This window comes from Motacilla alba, chromosome 4, assembly GCF_015832195.1.
Source record: "Motacilla alba alba isolate MOTALB_02 chromosome 4, Motacilla_alba_V1.0_pri, whole genome shotgun sequence".
Classification (NCBI taxonomy): Eukaryota; Metazoa; Chordata; class Aves; order Passeriformes; family Motacillidae; genus Motacilla; species Motacilla alba.
The window spans coordinates 48,219,899-48,239,703 of record NC_052019.1 but is presented as its reverse complement, the minus strand read 5'-3'; the positions used below and the strand labels follow the sequence as shown (position 1 = coordinate 48,239,703).

Here is a 19,805-nt window from a genome sequence, read left to right as displayed (position 1 = left end):
TGATGGCAGGACTTGTTCATTATGTGTCAGCAACCTCTTATTTTGAAGTTGCTTTCTTTGTGTTGTATAACTTCTCATCTCACAGCCCAGTTTCAACCATCAAGCAGTTATTCACATTAGTCTCCATTTTTTTTTGCTTATATTCTACCTCATGACTCCACTCCACACCTCAACAATTCTGACCCTCTCCTTGGCCTCACCACCCACACATTTCAAGTAACTCTTGACTGCTAACTTCTCAGTGACTCACTCCCAAGTCATCTTGTTCACTGTATGTTCAGCTAGTTCATATCAAGGCACCATCTTCACATAAAAATATTTTATAGAACTTCACCAGGGCTGCTTTAAAAATAGCAGGGGTGACTGATAGTTTTATGTTCCTCCAGCAAGATTAGACATGCCGTCTTTACTCAACAAAAGTGTCAGGGTTGAAGGACCAGAGTGCTGTAGCTGTCTGTCTGTCTTACGAAGGTTCACAGGCCTCTGCCTCTTCTCCAACCACTGCACCTTCCTCATCCTCCTTGCTATTTGTCTGAGCCTTCTGCAGAAGTCTGGGCCCTGCCAAGCCGATAACCAGGGCTCCAATTGGAGCAGTGATCAAGATAGCCAAGAAAGCCACTGTCAGTACATCCATTCCATACTTTTCCAGTTGTTCATCTTGATGTCGTCTTGCTGTATCCAGGGCAAGAGAACCTATTGCAGCCTGCAGGGAAGAAAACATTGCTGAGATAGAGCAAGTAATCTTTAGCACTGCATGAGGAAAAAAGCATTAGTCAACATTTCACAAATATTTGACATTTTTAGTATATTCTACCTGTTTTTAGGCTGTACATAGCAAAGTAAACATTATATTACACCTATGAGAACAATTTTCACTTGACTATGCTTGGAATTTCCTAAGCTAATGATTTTATCTGTATGGTTTCCCTCCTGTGAGGAATGTTGCTTAGCTGCCATTTTATCCTCATTTCTGGACAATGTGTGATTAATGAAATAGGCCAGTATATTGTGTATTGCAGTTGTGAAAATGCCACGCTTGTAGAATGTATCCTGACAATAGTCAACTAGTGGCAGCTTCTGAAAATTAAATTCACTGATCATGTAATAAGCCTTGCCTGTTTTGATTATTAACTTTGGTTTGCAAGTAATCATGCTATTGAGGCAAAGTCTAAATGACATGACAATCACTGAAATAAAGGAGCAGGAATGTAGCCAGCCTGAGGCATCTCTATTAATATGTCTCTCAGGCTACTCCTTGCCAAAATAATCACAGACTGAAACCCATTCTGAGTTCGGATGTGACTGTCCTTGCAGACACTTCATGTGTAAGAGGGAAATGTTTTTACCTTTGAGAGTTCTCAGAATCTGTGTGTGAAGGCACAATAATCAGCAATGGCTGAGAAATGGTTAAATTTCCTGTGGTATATGTACAATTCACTGTCATTATAAAGAGTAAACCCAGGATGCAAGCAAAACACTTGCACATAGAAGGTTCACACACTTTTTAAGCAGTTAGTGTGTTTTAGAGTATGAACAGTCAATATTCTACATTCAGCTGTCATTGAGCCTGAACATTTCCCTGCTTACTGCTGTACTAGTTAGGGAGCTTTGCTAAAGAAAATAGATTTAGCCTGTAATGAAAGTGATGTTGGATTGTTTACCTGGACAGTGGCTTTGGGAATCCATGCCAGTGAGACAAATACCTTCTCCTTGAAATTAAACCCAGCAAAAGACACCATCAGGAACGTTGCTATGATTCGCACAACTAGGGCAATGCCTAATATAGCAACACAGAGCCCTGCAACAGACAAACACTTTTCAATACTTTTGTGCATAGGTGCTTCTGGTTTTTGATTTTTTTTTTTTTTGGGGGGGGGGTCAGCCATAATCTGCTTTGGTTTAGATTTCTTTATAGAGATTCTTTCAAAGCCAGTAATGAAAGCTGGATAATTTGTGAATGATCTTACCAACAGTTTCAGGCCTAAGAGATGTAATGGATACTTCTGCTCCAATTAAACCAAAAAGAAAAGGCTGAAAGATATTCCATGCAACTGCCACAATTTTTTCTATTTCCCTCTGCAACAGAAACAAAACTAATCTGTAAATTCACAAAAAGATGGCCAAGCAGACACAATAGTTAAGTAATCATAGGACAAAGTGAAAATGTTTCATAAAGATTGTCCAGAATTTTCTTCTTTCTTTGACTTAATACTAAAACATTCAAAATCAGCTGCACACCTTTTGAAGGTCAGACTGAGTCTGGATGTCCTAGTAAAGAAATGTTTGATGTCTTGAGAGGAGAAATAAAAAGCACTGGTGTTTGAACAGTAACAGAGCAGTTTGCAGACAAGAGGAAGAAAAAAAGCATTGTTGATTTTCAGTATTTAGAAAGATGTCATTTCAACAGCTTTGCCATGAAGTTTCTGAGCCTTTGGGAACTGCATGCCTAAACATGTTCTTCCATTTGGAGCTGAGCAGAGTCAGACTCTCCCAAGTTTCAGTCACAACCTAACTCTGTTTGTGCTGCACTCACTCAGAGGCCTTTCTCCATGTCAGCAGGAGCAAAGTCAGTCTGAGCAAGTCTGAAATCTTGCTCAGGAACAAGTGCTGAACTTTCCACTGCAATATAGTGTATAAAGGCAAAACCATCTTTTCTCTTCATGTTTGAACTTTACACAATTTTCCTAAAACAACTGCTGCCATGGTAAACAGGAATCTTCCACTTAGACGACAAGGTGCACATAGCTTGTCTTTTAGTTAAGTGGGTTCTACAATAGCAAATGAACCTTCAGGCAGGAGTGTGTGGAAAATATAAGTGCAGTGCTCTGTCACTTAATAATCAGTCCAGGGCCTAGACATGTCCCATACTTGGTATTCTCTCTGGGACTGATCCTGCAACACCTCTTGCTCTTCTGTCAAGGAATGGTAGGTTATAGTAACACAAAAACTTCTGTAAGCTTAAAGAATAAATAAATAAATAAATAAATATTAAAAAAAAACTATTTTTGCCTCATTTCTCCTTGTTACTTCACCCTTTTCCCTTCTGGCAAAATAAAGTAACATTTAAAAAAAGAAAGCCCCCCCAAAGTCCCTTCTTTACACATTTCAGCCTATTCACTGCCCATTTGACTGTTCCAGGAATAGGTCCAATGTTCATTGCTCTCTGCAGACAAGTGTTTGTCAAGTGCCTTCCACCATGGACAATGGGAGGCAGTGGCCTTTGAGAAGCTCAGCAGGAAAACCTTGGTAATATATTGAGTACACAGACACCTCTATCTGAGAAAAAAAAGAGCTAAGGCATTTGACATCAATATACTTAAGGCCATGAAGCTTCATTCACAGATCAAAAGATTTTAAACTAAGCCATTATAGATTGCATATCCCCTCTTAAGGTCCTTCCTCCTATAATGGTTTAAAAGCTTTTCAGTAGGGAGCTTTATCAGTTGTAATGTCCTTAACTAGTAAAGTCCCAAGAAGAGTTTTTCATCCTTTAATATTGGACAATTATAGTTTCTTTTCATTGTTATAACAAACTTTGAGATCTTTGTAAAGTCAGGGTCAAAATGGGGATAATAACATGGACTCTACTATATCTAATCCCCTTTCTTTTTCTTCTTCCTCTTCTACTGAATGCCACAAAGCTATAGCTGTGGAGAGAAGATGTCCTCAAAACATTAAATGTAGATGGGATCAAGCAAAAGAAACAGTCAGACATAGCAAGGTACAGAGAGGCAGTGGGCCAGCAGCATTAAGATGAAGTAGGCTAGGCTAAGAGAAAGTGACTAGAAAGCAGTCTTTTATATGGTTTCTGTATGGCCTCACATCATCATTTATTGCGTACACTCCACTCTCTAAGTTATCCAAATTACACTGGCTGGGATTTGGGAAAGATGAGAGGATAGTTAATCACTGCTTTTCATTTCACCCCCTCCAAACCACAGGAACAAACAAACCCTCAGGGTATTCAGGCCATGTCCACAACTGCATCTTGGACACCCATTTGTAAACTTGACATAAAGTGACTGTACAGACACTCACAGAGCTGGGAATTGAAGCTTTGGATGGCTACTGTCAAGTGCCTTCATAACTAAGCCTCCTTCATATGGCTTAAGATGTCTAAGAAAAGCTGAGCACTTCTCAATCAGTACACCAGGCTCTGTATTGGCATACATATTGCTCTACTGACATACACGGTAACTTTCTGTCTCAGGAAATGCTAAAGACTTCCAAAACAAATGTACAGTGTGCTGCTTGGTTTGGGGGAGTTTTGGGGTTTTTTTGCTTGTTTGTTAAATCTGTACATGCTCTAACGCTTCACAAATATACCATTACCACTCCAGACAGAAATTCAAGCTCCTGTCAAGCTGTACATTCACCAGACTTTGGATATGGCATGCTTCTTGTGTGAACATTCACCTTTTCATCAGACCATCCCACACCTGCAACAAAAGCTAAGACTAATGTGCAAAGCCCTCCTGATCCAGGGAAGCCAAAGTAGATGCTGCCAAAAACAGCAAACATGGACAGTCCAAGCACAAAATATGATCTCTTCCATGCCAAAGATGCCTGCAGCCAAGGAAAGAGACAAACAAAAAAGGTGAATTTCTTTCAGAAATGGGAGAAAAAAAGTTACACTCCTGTTAATTTTGAAAATAAGAACTTGAAAATTAAAAATTAATAATTTTGAAGGAATCAAAGCTTCCAAGTGTGAATTGAACTGCTCAGTTGGATTGAGGATTTTTTTCAGATATTAATTCCTAAGAATACAAATTTTGAAAATGTATTTTTTTACTTCTGCCCATCCAAGTTCTTATTGCCACTAGGCTATTTTTTATCACAAGGAACATGATGCTCTGTTCCAGCAGCTCTGTCTCAACTCTGCAATAGCAGGATTTTCTACCTGTGTAGTCAAGTATTACAACAGTTTATCCAAGGAAACAAGGAAAGGTGAAATTTTTGCCACCAGATGTTTTTAAGGACAAGTCAAACACTTGCTAGGAATAATGCAGTTTTATTTCATTCAGTCTCACAGCAGACAGTTATCTACCATTGCTCCTCATTTCTATCTAACTCTTCAGCTCTTGAATCACAGTTTTTACATTATTTAAATACAAAATTTGATGCCACTGAGGGCAATAGATGCTCTGAATACTGACTCTGGTAATCCAGAGCATATCTACATTCTTACACAATTTTCTGTTCATTTAATTACCCCTCAACAGAAAATTCATCTAACACTTTCTACAGATGTAATTTTTATGAAAAGTAACACATTCTAATTAATACTTATGATATGATCAATAACTTAAAACCTCTAATACATCTGCTTTATTAATTTTTAATCTTAAGCCTACTGGGTACATCTTGAAGAAGTACATGTGTCTTGCATCAAACGAATAAATTATTATTTTACTGTCTGAAATGGGTATCAGACCCTTCCTCCATTTCCACTACCTTCAATGAGAGCAGGATGGTGAGCTGGGTTCCAAACTTCCATCAGGAAGGACTGTGAGATCACACATTATTATTGGTGCAGTAAATAAGTAATCACCTTTAAAACAAATCCTCACTTGACAGGTTTTCCAATCCGGAAGCTGCTAGCACTGTAAAAAGCTTTCCCCAAAACCAGCTGCACAGGATGTTGGAAATTAATAACTCAAGAAAATAATCCCTTCGCAAAGAATCACTTGATTGTAATTTTTTTTTAACTAGGTTTTTACCTGATCATGGCTTGGGAAATATCGAATAAACATTCCCAGAATTCCCCCAGCTGCTATTCCAACAGCGACCTCCAGCACTCCACGGAGCACATTGTACAGAGTAGAACCTATTTCGCAAAAGGAAAACACGTTCAGTAAGCCATCCACAGAGCTTCACGCAAACCATGCTCTAGACCTATGAGGGTGATTCCAGGACAGTGTCTGCTTTAAATTACTTGGGGCAAAGGAGTTCAGGAGGGAACCTATGGGCCTGAAGGAACTGGATGGTGCAACTTTCTTTCTCTGAAAGCTCATGCCAAGAAAGTGTGCAAGAGAAGTCAGAGAAAGAGCCACTGTAAGAACATTGCCAAACCCAGTGAAATTTCAAAGCATCATGTCGGGCATGCAGGGCCCAGTCTTGGCAGCTAAGGGAACAGTCAGGGAAAATGGTTCTCTGAAAGTTCTTGTGACCCACAACTCAGAGCTGACCATGTTACACCAACTTTTGAACATGGGTAATTTCCATCTCAGTATTTAAGGCTATACATTAATTTTATAATGAGATGCCATGACGTTACAAACCAGTCAGCCGCAACAGAGCACACATTCTCCAAAATATCACTGGTTCTGCATTTCATTGTGTACAGATAAACCACCATACCAGAAGAGAAAGCCATCCCAAGACATGTGTTGAAGCCTGTGATAGCCAGAATGTCATCGATGCTTCCAGCTGCCATTAGCAAAGTTGGGACACCTTTCTCCACCCCATATCCCCCAGCTTGTAAAATCAGCATGGAGGGAACCACCACAGCAGGGGAGACTGCACCTAGAACAAAACTGAAAACACACAGGTTCAGCATCTCAAAAAGAAAGCACTGAACTAAAAAAAAACTTCAAAATGTTCTGATCTGACCTTAATTCTTTTGAAGTATAAATAAGTAGACCTTTATGTAAAGTATTTTCCTAACCTTTCCCCTCTAATTACAAGCAGGGATATTTTTATGCAGATCTGCGATCAGCTCTTACTTTCTGCCCAACTCAGTTACATTAAAAGTAAAAGGCTCCACAGGCTAAAACTGGAGTTTCCACTGCAGGCCAGTTATGCTCCCTGACAGATGCCTGGATTGTCCCATTTGGAAACCTGGTCTAGACGTGCTTATGACTCAGCAGCCCAGTTCCTTCTCATAAAATTCAGCGTGTGTCAGAGGAGGAGTTCACCCATCTTCTTCTAATGTATGGGTCTGGCCCAAGTCCTCCAATTTAGATAGGACTGGATGGAAAAGGTCTTCTCTTCAAGGATATTACTGTAGAATGTACTATGCCATAGCCTTGTCCTTGACTTGTGACAGGAAGGCTGTCCTATGTGTATCTCTCTGTGTGGAAGTTCTGAATTCCAGTATGAAGATTCTCCAAACTGTGGTATAATTTGCTGTCCCTAAAAGCCCCCTTTGTTGTGGTTCAAGACTCAGGGATTGCACCATCCTTTCTTCAAGTGCTCAGGTCACAAACACAGAAGAGTAATTATGCAAGTACTCCTCCGCAGCCTGAAAATATGACCTTTAAATAAGCCACAGAGCCAGACATAAAAGGTAAGCAGAAGACCAGAGGGGCTAAGCATAGCTTCCCAAATGGCACTGAACTGAGGTCTCTGCTTGGCACAGAGAACTAACCACAGCTGGATCACTGAGCTGCAGCCTAGAAACCAGCAGTTTTGTCATAGAGGCGAAAAGGCAGTACATTACCCTAATATAAATCCCCATTGCCATGGCAAATGCAGGAACAAGTAGGCAAGGACAGCAGCTGTGCCTGTTTCTGAGAGGCACGGTCCGAAAGCAAGCCGTAAACAGACAGCTTTGAGCTTCTTAAGAGCCTGCAATCATACAGGCACAACAGTGTCAGAACCCTTGGCTTTACAGAGAGGAAAAACATTTACAATCTGATATTGCTCGTTAAAGAATCCTGTCTGAGCTGCACTATAGGACGTGACATGGCCTAAACTAGAGATAAGCCTAAGCCCAACCGGATTTGGGTATAAAATTTCAAGTGTGGCAGTGAATCTAGGTTTGATAAGGTTCCTGAATGTCACAGGAAGCAGTAACAGAAAATTCTGTTTGGCTTCTTGTAATTTGCTCCATCCACAAAAGACTTTACTATAATCCCACAAGTTGCATGAGCACCCCCCCAAAGCTGCCCCAAAATCTACGAACAAATCATGAGAAGTTGTAGAACTACATCAACTTGGCAAAAGGAGCCAAGCATCTTTCAGCTGTCTCTCACTTGATATTCAGAGATAAAGGTCCTTTTGGCTCAGCAACTTAAAAAAAAAATCCTGAACTGTCATATTTGCTTCTAACAGCTGTCTTTAATTGTTAGTCACAAACACGAGTCTGCTATGACAGGTCCCTAATTTTGACATGAAATTAAAAAAAAGAAAAAAGAAATAAAAATCAGTGAGTTCTACTTTTACCAGTCCAGTTTATCCCAGCATAATCATGACTGAGAAGAGAAACTGACTTCTTTGTCTTCAGAGTTTCAATTATATGAGGAACAATTGTAGCTGCATCAAGCATTGCCACACACAGAGTCCAAGTGACAGTTTTCTTACCACATGGAAGAAAAAGGAGTCAAAAATGAAGTTCTCTCAGCAAAAAAATGTAATGAATAGAAAGAAATGCAGTCTCACAGAACTGGACATTCAGGCTGTGTCTAACAACACACAGTTCATGCTCATACAAGCCTCAATGTTTTGGAGAAGAGGATGATGATAATTTAGGAAAACAGATATTTTTCAATATTGACAAAACCTCATTTTCCTAAATAACTGTAGCACTGGCAACTCTGTAGTTTTTCTTGTTTAAGAGAAATTAGTTTAGATGTTCTAAACTAACCATATATCTAAGTTTTATATAAACTGAGTGATTCCTTCAACAGGGAGGTTGCTTCAACAGTATGGTACAGCTTTACTTCAGCCAGCTCACTGTGAATAAGCAAAACCTTGCCTTCATCAATTTACGAGGTATCATGTTTCTTAGGGTGCAGAGATTTTTTGTTCACAGGACTGCTATGGCTTCATTGTGATGAGAATCATTGTTTCAGTAGTGGAGCAGGATTCATCTTTGCAATTAACATACTTGCATTAAAATGGAAACGAAAAAGGAAAATAAAAGGAAAATAAAGTCACGCAGGGTTTAGACTGTTTTGGTTGGTTGGGATTTCAAAAACATTCTCTTTCAAGGACTGGGGATCACTTGCATTGCTTCAAATTTTCAGTATAAAATAACAGGGAGTTGGTCAGGGAATGTAAACTCTTCCTGACAGACCATGACAGCGCACACATTCTCAATACGTTCCACTCATAAAATTCAGAAAATTAAAATAATAATATTTTTTCTTCAGGTTTTTCTTTTTGATTGCTTGCCTACTGTACAAATCCAACTGCCAATATTAACATACATATAATTATACAACAAAAATTATGCTTTCTCTGATGATCTAATTTGCCGATGCTCTAAGACCAAGCGGTTGAATATTTTTAATGGAACTAATTATTCAGTTTTTTTTGATTGCTGTTGTATAGTCTCCCACACACAAATGGCTGGTGCCATACCTTTGGATCCAGGCCAAGTCCTGCTCGGGTCAAGATAATGGAAAGAGCAATATTCCTCAGTGCTGCAGACCAGCGTAGGTTTATCTGGACAAAGTCACTGATGAACGGGGTATTTCGGATTAGGAAACCAGCAAGTAGCATCCCTTAAGTCAAAACAAATAAGCTCCTGTCAAATTTTTTATTGCACAAGAAAAGCTTGCATAGCACTCTTAAAAATAGACACCATATCATGTTTTTATGAGAGACAAAGAAACAATTTCTATTCCAAATTATTAGCCATGTTTTAATAACGGGACTGAGGCATGAGAAGAGATAAACACATTTAAAGCAGTGAAAGTGGCCTCAGAACACAGCAGGTCACCAATGAATAAATCAGCAGGATGCTAATACACAGCTTCAGTCTGAGTGAAAAGAACTCAGCTTTGTTTACCAGGTGCAGGTCATACTTACCATAAGCAAAGACACCTCTGCATTCTTAAGAGATTTTTTTCTTGTTAGCTTATTTTAATACAAAAATAGGAAGATCATCTAATATTGTGTATTTATCTCAGAAGTTGGGAATTGTTAAAAATCCTCTTAGGTGTGAGAACTGCAGGTAACACAGCAACCATAATGCTGCATTCACTAGGATATATAGTCTAAACCAGCTCATCATGGACTAATTTAAACATTTTCAAGTGCTCTGGCAATAAGACTCTTACACAAAGAGGGGACAAAAAAGGGAAGGGAAATCAGAAACTTAGTTTTATCCTCTATTTCAGCTACTTGCAAGACACAACATTTTACAAATATTAGTAAAACTGTCCAAGCAGAGACTTCCTGCAAAGCTATCGAAACCACAGCTCTGGAAGCATATGGAAAAGTACTGGAAAAGTTGACTGCAAATATGGATCTACAGAGGATTCACTGTGACTCCTGATGATTCAAAGATACATTTTTGTGGCATAATTTTATATTAGTCATGTTTAGAAACAGGAAACTAAAAAAAGACAAAAAGTAAACAAATCACTGTGCTCAGGTTGGTTCCAGCTCAGTGTGAGCCTTGACTGTGAACTTAATTTGTCCTGGGACACTCTATACCTTCCAACATTGTTATTTCCACCACCTCTTGGAAAAAAAACCAGTGTCATAATTAATTTGTGGTACCTCATGACAATTATACGAGGCTGGCACTGTGATCATACGCTCTTTGCAACATTTGCATGAGGTCCAAGTCACTGGAGCTACCCTGATCTGGGAATCTACTTAACAAAGCAAAAATCTCCACCTCAAAGGATATCTTAATTGACTTGCTCCATGCTTCCTGCTGCAGAAACTTCTCTGCAACATGAACCTAAAATATATTATGTAGTTGTTTCAGTACCAATTTCACTCCTTTTTTCCTGAGAGAGGCTCACAATAAGGTACTTAAGTGCTCAGCCACCTTACACTCTACTGGACCTAGCAAAAGTGGGTTATAGCCATATAAGAGCACATGGTTTGAATTTTTTATGTAAAAACAGAATATTCACAGACATTGTCTGTCTCATTTTCCGAGTCAGATCTCTCCAGTTTTCCTGAAAGACTGGGGATCGGAACAATGAACTCTGTCCTAAACAACTCAAGAGACATGTGCTGTCATGCTGAAGTTTCTGTTGTCCAGTATTACCTGTCTGACAAGCAGTTTCATGCTCAACTCATAACTTTCAGATACAGATGTAATTAAAAAACTCCCAAACAAGCAGAACCCAAGTGGTCAGAAATACTTTTATTTGTTTAAGAGGGGTGTTTACTTAGAAAGGGCAGACACCCTGTGTGTGGCATTCCCGGTTCACACTGCAGGCATGCATGCCATATGCAAAACCTCCCTCCCTCTCATTTGAATTTTTTCCCTCTGGTGAAATTAAGCAGCACAGGAGCGCACAGGCTGCCTGGACAGAGCCGTGTGCGAGCTCCTGTGTGAGGCACAGCGCCAGCTGTGCAGGCTACAGAGTCACATCTGGCCCACTCTGCCGAGGAGTTTTACTGTCTGTCGGCAGCTTTACTCATCTATGCACTAAACAGAGCAAGGGGACAGCATGCAGCTGGGGAGAAGAACCTGGAGCTTCATTTCCAGCTTTACTGATATCACAGCACTTCAAAATACTGTCTCATCTAAGCAAGTATAAAACCTCCTCTAGGAAAAAAACCGGAAAAGATTTTAAAGATGTCAGAATTAACATTATTTTCATCTCCCATTTCTATTTTGCATTTTTATGTAAGGTAAAATAGGATGTTGATGTGAAAAAAAAAAGTTATGATTGAATCAGAATAATTCTCTGCAGAATTATTCCTTATTGTGAATTTATTTTCTCAGGTTTCAATTATCGTGAGATAAAGGAAGGAGAAGAAAGAAATCCTGACCACCAGTAGCAGGGAATTGCTGTAATGTTTTCTTTGGAAAACATTTTCATTGTGTGAGATACTAAAGAAACAGCTCAGCAATAATTCTGCAAAGAGATTACTGTAAGATGATGTCTGGATGAAGATTCCTGTTTGGTATTATTAAAGCCAAATTTTAAGTAACTGTAACAGAAGGGTCTGAAGGACAATAAACTTGGACTCTGTAGGCAAACAGTTCTCTGACCCACAAAGAATTAAGAAGAGAGCCTTAGTTAATTTCACCTGAGCCAGTCTGGGGAATTTTGCACCTTTTCAGAGAGGACCAGAAAAAGTCATTTGGAAAAGCTACAGATTTTGAATGTAACACAGTTTATTTACTCCCAATCCAAACACATCTAGCATACAAATACTACTTGATGGTTTAGACAACACAAAATATGCAGGAAGAAAAGAAGGAAGGATCTCTTACCCAGAAGAGCAGGGAGAGGGGGTAGTGTTCGTATTTTAATTAATCCAAAAATTTTACCTCCGATGACAGCAAAGAAATAAAGAAACAGAATTCCAAAGAGATTTCCACCTGGGAGACACTCAGCCCCAGTTATGGACCAAGCCACAGCCCAAACCAGAACCACAAATGCAACTGGAACAAAACAAAAAATAATTAACATTTAATCATCTCTCAGCAACAACTTTGCTGTTAGGTCACATTTGTTTTGCTACTAAAGAAAAACATTAGCCATGACTTTTAGAAATGAAATTACTTACCTTAAAAATTAATTTAATCATAACAATGCAGTTAATCTTTGATGGTCCCTAAACTGATGTTCTGATTTTATAGATGCGAAAATATTTTAAAATTGGTAACACGCACATCATTAAATATAAAAATAAATTTAGTGAGCCGTGGTCTGCTGTGAAAAGCACCTCACAAGTTCCAAACTTAAAGCAAAGACTTTCCCTAACTTATCTTGCATTTGCTTATCTTCCTTCAGCTACTTCAGAACCACAGCAAAATCTACTGTTGAACAGCCTGGTTGTATCTTCAAGCTGATGAATGCAGCTCTAGTCTAACTTTTTCAAATAATTGAAGCATAATTTTTTGGCTGAATGTGTTTGTGCAATACATTGCTATTCCTGGGAAAAAAATTCTGAAGAGGGTGATGTCTCTGGACATCTGGAGTACAAATACTTTCCTTGATACAGCAATCAAAGGATAATACAGAGGGGGAAAAAATCCTGAAAAATATTATGAGAACAGTGTGTGAAAATATTATACAATATGTGAAAACATTATGCTCTTTCAAGGTTCAAAAATCTGTTCCAACAGATGCCCAACGAGAACAGGCATGCATACATACAAAACAGAAGACTGAAGAAGAAGAAAAATATGTGTTGAATAAATGACCTGCATTTTCAATTTGGAGTTTTCTTAATCTTTCTTGAGAGTGACAGGGGGCAAAGGAAGACAAGTAGATTTCCATACATAAAAGCCTAAGAATTCCAAGTGGCTGTGGAAGCAATCAAAGACACATGAAATGTCTTTTGTTAGGAAAAATCTCAAATAATTGGCTAGCCAGGCATCTCTTTTGGGAATTTTCAGTTTAGGACAAATTCTAAACAGAACAGATCAGTTTGCCTTGTAGTGAGGACTCTTGGCTTTGCAAACCTGTAGTACTAAGGACAAACTATCAAGACAAAAATTAGGAGGTCTTCTGATAAAAACAGTTTGCAGTGCAAAAACATACCTACCATAGTAAACATATGAGACTGGAGAGACAAAAACTGTACATTCAAACCTTTGTTTCATCTTTTTTTTTTTTTCCCCCCCTCTGGCAAAACATTCAAACAATGGTTTGATAAGTAAAACCCAGTTATTTCCATTCATTATTTTCAAGGACAGTGGACAGAAATCATCCCATTCAAAAAAAAAAAAAGTACTTCATTTGCCATTTATCATTTCAATAAACTCTGTCTCTCTTACCTACCATTTGTCACTGTTTGGGCCAGTAAACCCTGAGGAGGACAAGCAAATATTTGCCTCCATGTTCTTGCAGGTATTGAAGACCCTGCTGTTGGTTCTGGAGGTTGTTGAGTGCAATGGTTCAAGAGAGCAGTTTCTTCTGTTTGTGCATTCCCATCAGTACCTTTGGCACCTCCTGTTGGTGCCTGCTGAAGGCAAACAAGGAGACTCCCTGAGAAGTGGCACTGTATGTATATGAAGCAGTGTGCACCACCTGAAGTCAGCTGAGATGCACTGGATCCTCACTGGCTACAGGCGACCACATTAACTGAACAACCACTATAAGAATGTCCAGCTTTGACATAATTTTGGCATTTTTGGCCCTGTGTTTGTTTTTCTGCACTGCATCAAGGACTGCATGTGAGAAATTGCGGGACATTTGCCTTTTTATCTGCACCTGACAAAGCTCCTGTCCCAACAGATGTAGCACCTGTGCAGTAACAATATTTGCATATTTGATGAAGAAACAATAATAGCAGGACAGGCTCAGCTTGTCTTGTGTACATAACTAAACATTTATTAATATTTTCTACAATTTGATAAGGTTCTGCTTCCAGACTGGATTTCAAAATAGAATTAATAATTAGCATCATTCCAGTGAGATGGTGCTTTTAATATAACTCCTAAATAACTACTGTTGCAAAGCCTTGAACCAAAATAACCAAACAAAGATGAAAGAAACAGCACAGCTGGCCAGCACAAGCTTTACTTACATGATCCATTGCTGGAAGGCTCAAGCAGGTAAGTCAAACTAGAGATGGAGAAATACTATAGCTGGGAGTCATTCCCTTGAAGCTGTTCTCTTATACTGGTACATTTACTTATCCATATTCATAACCAAAGCACTTTTTGACCATTTTTGGATATGTCTCACTTAATTTTAGCATTATTTTTGACAAGTTAATCATCTGCCTTCCTGTATGATTATTCATGTCATCATATTGTCATACTGTAGACATGGAATTCTGCTTATAATGTGGTTTGGCCCTTCTCCAGTAATAGTTCCACATTTCTGATTATTTTTCAGTCTCTTTCCTCTCTCTCTCTATATATATATATTCCTTACTCAGAGTCATGACTGGAACACAAATCTCATGAGCTTTCAGCATGGAGTTACTTGCTTACTCCATGATTCTGTGATCATCATGTGCATAAAGACATGCCAAATAAACATCTATATGAGATACACTCAATACTATATGCTTACTTTTAAGTGCCTTTTACATTAAGAACTTTATTCTTTAAAAAGGAAAAAAAGAAAAGGAGGGTTCTCTCTGGCTAGAACAATACTTTGAGATCCTAGTTAATTACCTCACTTTGCTCATGCATAGGAATCATGCCATTTCTCTCACATAGTGATGGTTCAGAATCTTCACTGTCATTTACATCTTCCCCTACCATTGCTGCAAACCTTAAGAAAGAAATAAAGGTGGAAAAGTTAAAGAGAAGCAAATAAACACTGTTTTCCAAATGGATGACTTCTCAATGATGTCTTTTCTCCACAGACCACGTGGAAAAGTCCTCTCAGCCCAGTTTCAAGTTCAATAGTTTTTGTGTCCCTCTGTACACTGTACCTAAGAACAAGAGACAGAAACTAACCGAAGAACAGTATTAAACTTAGAAATTCAAGCACAAAAAAAACCACAGTAAAACCCCACAAAACCAAAAAAAAAAAAAAAGTTTTAGAATCACAATTATCTGTGCTAACTTCTTCATTCCTTCTTAAAATGACAGCTGTAGTATTTATCTATTTGTGCCTCCTTTCAGCACATAAGAAAGGTTATTTGCTGTCCACATTGCAGGACCATTAGGACAATTCTGAAAGTGTCACAGGTCCTGTGTACGTATCAGTGCAAGTGACCATTTAATGCAGTTAGAACAACTGTAGTTTCTAAAACTCTAAGAGGTTTCTAAAGCTTCAGGAGGGGACACATTACACTTTTCCCCTAACTTAAGCCTAACCGATCCAGGTTGATTTTCAGATGAATTTTAACAACCTGATTTCTCTAGATGCTACTAGTTACAAACACATTGACTGTGTATCTAAGAAAGTGAAGATGCCTGTTTGCATAAAGATCAGGACTTTTCATAGCTTGCAGCCTGATTAAACATGGCTCTTTTTTTACTGATTATATCCCATGGAGGTACTTCTCAGACCGGGAAGTAATATCCAAGTCATTTGTGGATAGTTACCATTGTATTTGCTCAACTCTAACTGGTCCACTACTTGTCCCATAGATTCTAACAAGTGATATGGCAGTGCACTGTTTTGTATGTCAGATATTTTTTGATGCACCTATTTACTGTAGTTTCACAAGTGTGAACCATCAAGGGGGGCAGGCATGTATCTGGAGACAAGGCTTGATAGTGTTTTTTTTCTCTCTTACAGCAAAGGTTGTCATTTATTCTCCATCAGCTAAATTTCTTTCAAGTCTTTTACATGGCTCTGGGCATATAAAACACCAGTGAAGCAAAGCTAGACCTTCTGAGCCAAGAAATTCCTTCCTTGCTAAATGGCTGGAACTAAGTCAGAGCTGGTTGTCACAATTATCAAGCCTCAAATTTAAAATGAAATATTTGATATTTGGGAAGGGCTGATAGCATAAAGACTAGTGCCATTCTAACACTATGAGTTTTTGTTTGAGCTGTTCTGATATGAAACTGGCCTGAGGCATGACCAAGGCATAGCAGAAGAATATAGAGCTATAGGCAAACACTTTCAGTGTGTTATAGGTAATAGTTTTGCTTTTTCTCCGTTTCCTGTTTAAAGGTAAAGTGTTTATTTACTCAATTTTCAGTATTTTTCTGTATCTTTAATTAGTACTTGCAGAACCAAATAGCTGTGGTTTTAGGATTTTTTTTATGACATCAGTGATACTTTTGATTTGGTTTTTTTTCATCCTTTCATTGGGACCAGGAATCCACAAGTGCCAAGCCTCCTAACTGGAACAGAAAGGATCAGCAATCTACCAGTGCCTCCCTCCTTCCCTTCACTGACTACTTTCCCAGGGTGGATTTATGAACTTAAATTTGCACTAGGTTTGTGTGCAAGCAAAGGACAGAAGGATATTGTTCTCCATCCAGCTTTGCACAGGCAACATCCCAGATCAGTCACGTCGCTGTTGACACAAAATTAATTAATACTTCTAAGAGTTAATTGATTAATTAATACTTCTGAGAAGGGCAAGTTCACCTCGCCACAGCTTCAGCTCCTGAAAGTGCTGCTCACAGCAGCGTGTGGGACAGGCAAGATAGACTAAGCAGGAATATTGAATGTTCTGTTTAACAGGAATGGTTTCAGGGAGTGAATGACGAATCTGACAGTGCTGTCCTTATCTGTTTGTGGCAGGTCTTCACCCTGTTGGCAGGATCAAGAACCTAGTTCCAAAAACTGCCCTTTGGATTAACGGGACCAAAGTGAGTAGTTACTGTACTTATGGAAGCTCACAGGTTTTGGGTTTTTTGGGGGGTAGTGGGGTTGTTTTGGTTTTTCAGTTCCACGTTCAACAAAAATCAGTGATTGAGAAATCATTGAGAGGAATTTATATCTCAGGGTTAAGGCCTATCCCATGGAAACCAGCCAGGAACAGACCTATTTTCGTACCTCCCTGTGAAATACACTTTTCTAGTTTGGAAAGCAGAAAGGTTTGCATTAGTTCCTCTCGTTTCAGTTGTTTTTGAATGGGTAGTGAGGGAGAGCTGACTGACTGACAGCATGCCCATGGCACGAGCTCTGCTGCCTCGGTGACTCCGGGCGCTCTGCTTTGCACACAGAGTACAGAAAGCCACGCAAACGAAACACCACGAACCCCACCGCAGCAACTGGCACTCAGAACAAACAACGATTGAAACACCCAAACCATCATTATCCACAAAAAGGCGCCAAGTAAACCAGGGAGCAACCTCCTGCCGGCCAAGCCGGCTCTCCGTTCCCCTCCCCGGTCACTCCTCCTGTTGCAGGGGATGCGGCTGCAGCGAGGCAAGAGCGGCACACACTCACCTGCGGCACGGCGGGCGCACGGCCAGGGACCCGCTCCCCGCGCAGCCTCTCGCCGCCGCGGCCCCGAGCGGGCACAGTCTGCTGCACGGCTCCGGCTCCTCCTCCCCCGCTGCTGCTGCTGCTGGCGCAACAGGCCCTCCTCCACAGCCTCAGCTGCGCCAGGCCAGCAGCTGCCGCCGGAGATGCCCCGAAGGGCTGCCCGCAGGCCTTGCTCAATGGGTCACCGCGGGAAAGGCGGCAGGAGACGGGCCATGGTCCGAACTGTCAGGTTGGTGAGAGCGATGGGACCAATCCCGAGCCCATCCAAGGTTCTGGATACCCGTCAGGGCACCCCGGAGGAAGATTTTTTGTCTCTTTCCTAGCCAGTCCCCCAGGAGATTCAGTGCATCTGCTACACACGAAAAAGGCCTTCTGTGCTGCCTTTCCCATGGCTGTGGGAGGATGCATAGGGAAGCTACACGCTTTAACCCAGACTACAGCACTGGAGAAACTGAAGATTAGGTGAAAAAGAAAGGGTAAGGAGCTGTTACTGATTCTGCTCTGGGTGCACACACACAAAATGCACTGGGGCAGGCAGGAGAATTAAAAAAAAAAACAAAACTAACCCAACCAACCAATCCCCAAAACAAACACAAGCCGCATATTTATGTTCTTCCCATCCCAGCATTTTGAGTTCTTAAAGATAAAACAAGTTCATCCACCTCATTTGTAAGTGCACATGAGGTAACGAGACAGACTTTCTCTTTTTCTCAACCCTAAATTTGCAAGCTGCACTCAGTCCGTGTGAAAGCAGAGTCAAATGCATCATACAGAACTAAGCTGACTACAAATCCAAGAGAAAATGAAAGCATTTTCTGATCAGATTAAATTTTCCAGAAGGACTCGGAATCAGGGAAGTCTATGCCTCCCTCCCCCACAAGAGAAAAGTTTGGCCTAGAATCTGAAAAGTCAAAAAGCCTCATTTATCACTGGGGTAGAAGGAAAACAAAGAGAATTGCCCAGTTTCATTAAAAACAGACTAGGGAATTAGGTCACAAGAGCATTAAGAAGCATTTTCCTTTAATAATTCCTGCAAGTCTGCTGAAAAACCTCATGACATTGGAACACATTTCAGAGTTGCAGATGTTCACACCTCCATGAAAAGCACTGCTAATAAGGCAAGAGGCAGCAAGCTCTGCTGATTTTTACTTTTCTGGTCCACCAGATTTGTGGCCTACCACTAAAAAAACCCTTTGTGCCTTTAGTGCAATTTAAAGGCAAGTGGTACTTATTTTCTTGCACAAGTGCTTTGACAACAACAGCAGGAGCCATTTTTGAGCAGCAGCTCTATACTAAAATCACTTCTAAGTGAGTTTAGAAAGGTTAAGTAATGATGGTCAATGTGCAATAAGTATAATGAATTTTCTCTCAGATTCTTAATTATATTTTTAGAATACACAGTACATGTTCCTTGTGTTACTGCAATGAGGAAATTCTCTTTTCAAGGTAAGCCTTTTGCACCTACAACAAAAGGACTCAGGCCTTCATATTAAACTCTGAAACCATTGAAATTGTGTCCTGCCAGCCTCAATTTTTAATATTTTGCATTTATGTCAGTGGACATTTTTGGAGCCATTTTGGATTCGTGCCCCAACTTGATCCTGCTTGGCTGCCAGGGTCACTTGATTGAAATATTAGATTCTCTAAAACTCCATAAACAAACTACACAAGGTCAGAATGCTCCAACCATGACTAAAGGTAAACATGAAGCCCAAAATGAGCCCAATGAAGTCAACATCCACAATACTTTTCTCATTTGTAAAATCTAGATTTACATACAATTATTTTAAAATAAGAGGCCATATTTTAACTAGATGTTTTCCATTATCTTTGAAATCAAGTAATTTATAATAAATTCAGCTGATATTGAAAAGATTAAACAATAATTTTATAAACACGGCAGTTGTTGCTACAGAAACACACAGACAATATTGTACATTTTTCCTGTGCTTTGATTTCTGATGAATCATATTAAGTAGCATTTAGTCCTTAATTCCTTCCTCACATATATATGTATATAATGTATATGAAGATATGACATAGAGTTTCATTTATGAACTAGATAAATGGAGCTATGTT

At 39.6% G+C, this 19,805-nt stretch overlaps 1 protein-coding gene across 3 annotated transcripts; it reads right to left on the bottom strand.

Moving 5' to 3' along the window:
• LOC119700331 (sodium/hydrogen exchanger 9B2-like) lies at positions 1-19,799 on the bottom strand. 3 transcript variants are annotated; one of them, XM_038135286.1, is made up of 12 exons: positions 17,688-19,799; positions 14,999-15,098; positions 13,653-13,836; positions 12,137-12,307; positions 9,307-9,449; positions 7,442-7,569; positions 6,361-6,536; positions 5,721-5,827; positions 4,417-4,566; positions 1,968-2,076; positions 1,662-1,798; positions 1-703 (listed from the first exon to the last, which is right to left on the bottom strand). In XM_038135286.1, the coding sequence occupies exons 2-12, from the start codon at positions 15,086-15,088 to the stop codon at positions 464-466; spliced, it is 1,635 nt and encodes a 544-aa protein (XP_037991214.1). In that variant the 5' UTR covers positions 15,089-15,098; positions 17,688-19,799; the 3' UTR covers positions 1-463. The 3 variants fall into 3 exon arrangements, with proteins under 3 accessions (XP_037991214.1, XP_037991216.1, XP_037991217.1); XM_038135288.1 differs by having other exon boundaries at positions 13,653-13,833; XM_038135289.1 differs by lacking the exon at positions 4,417-4,566.
• Positions 19,800-19,805: the final 6 nt, after the last annotated feature.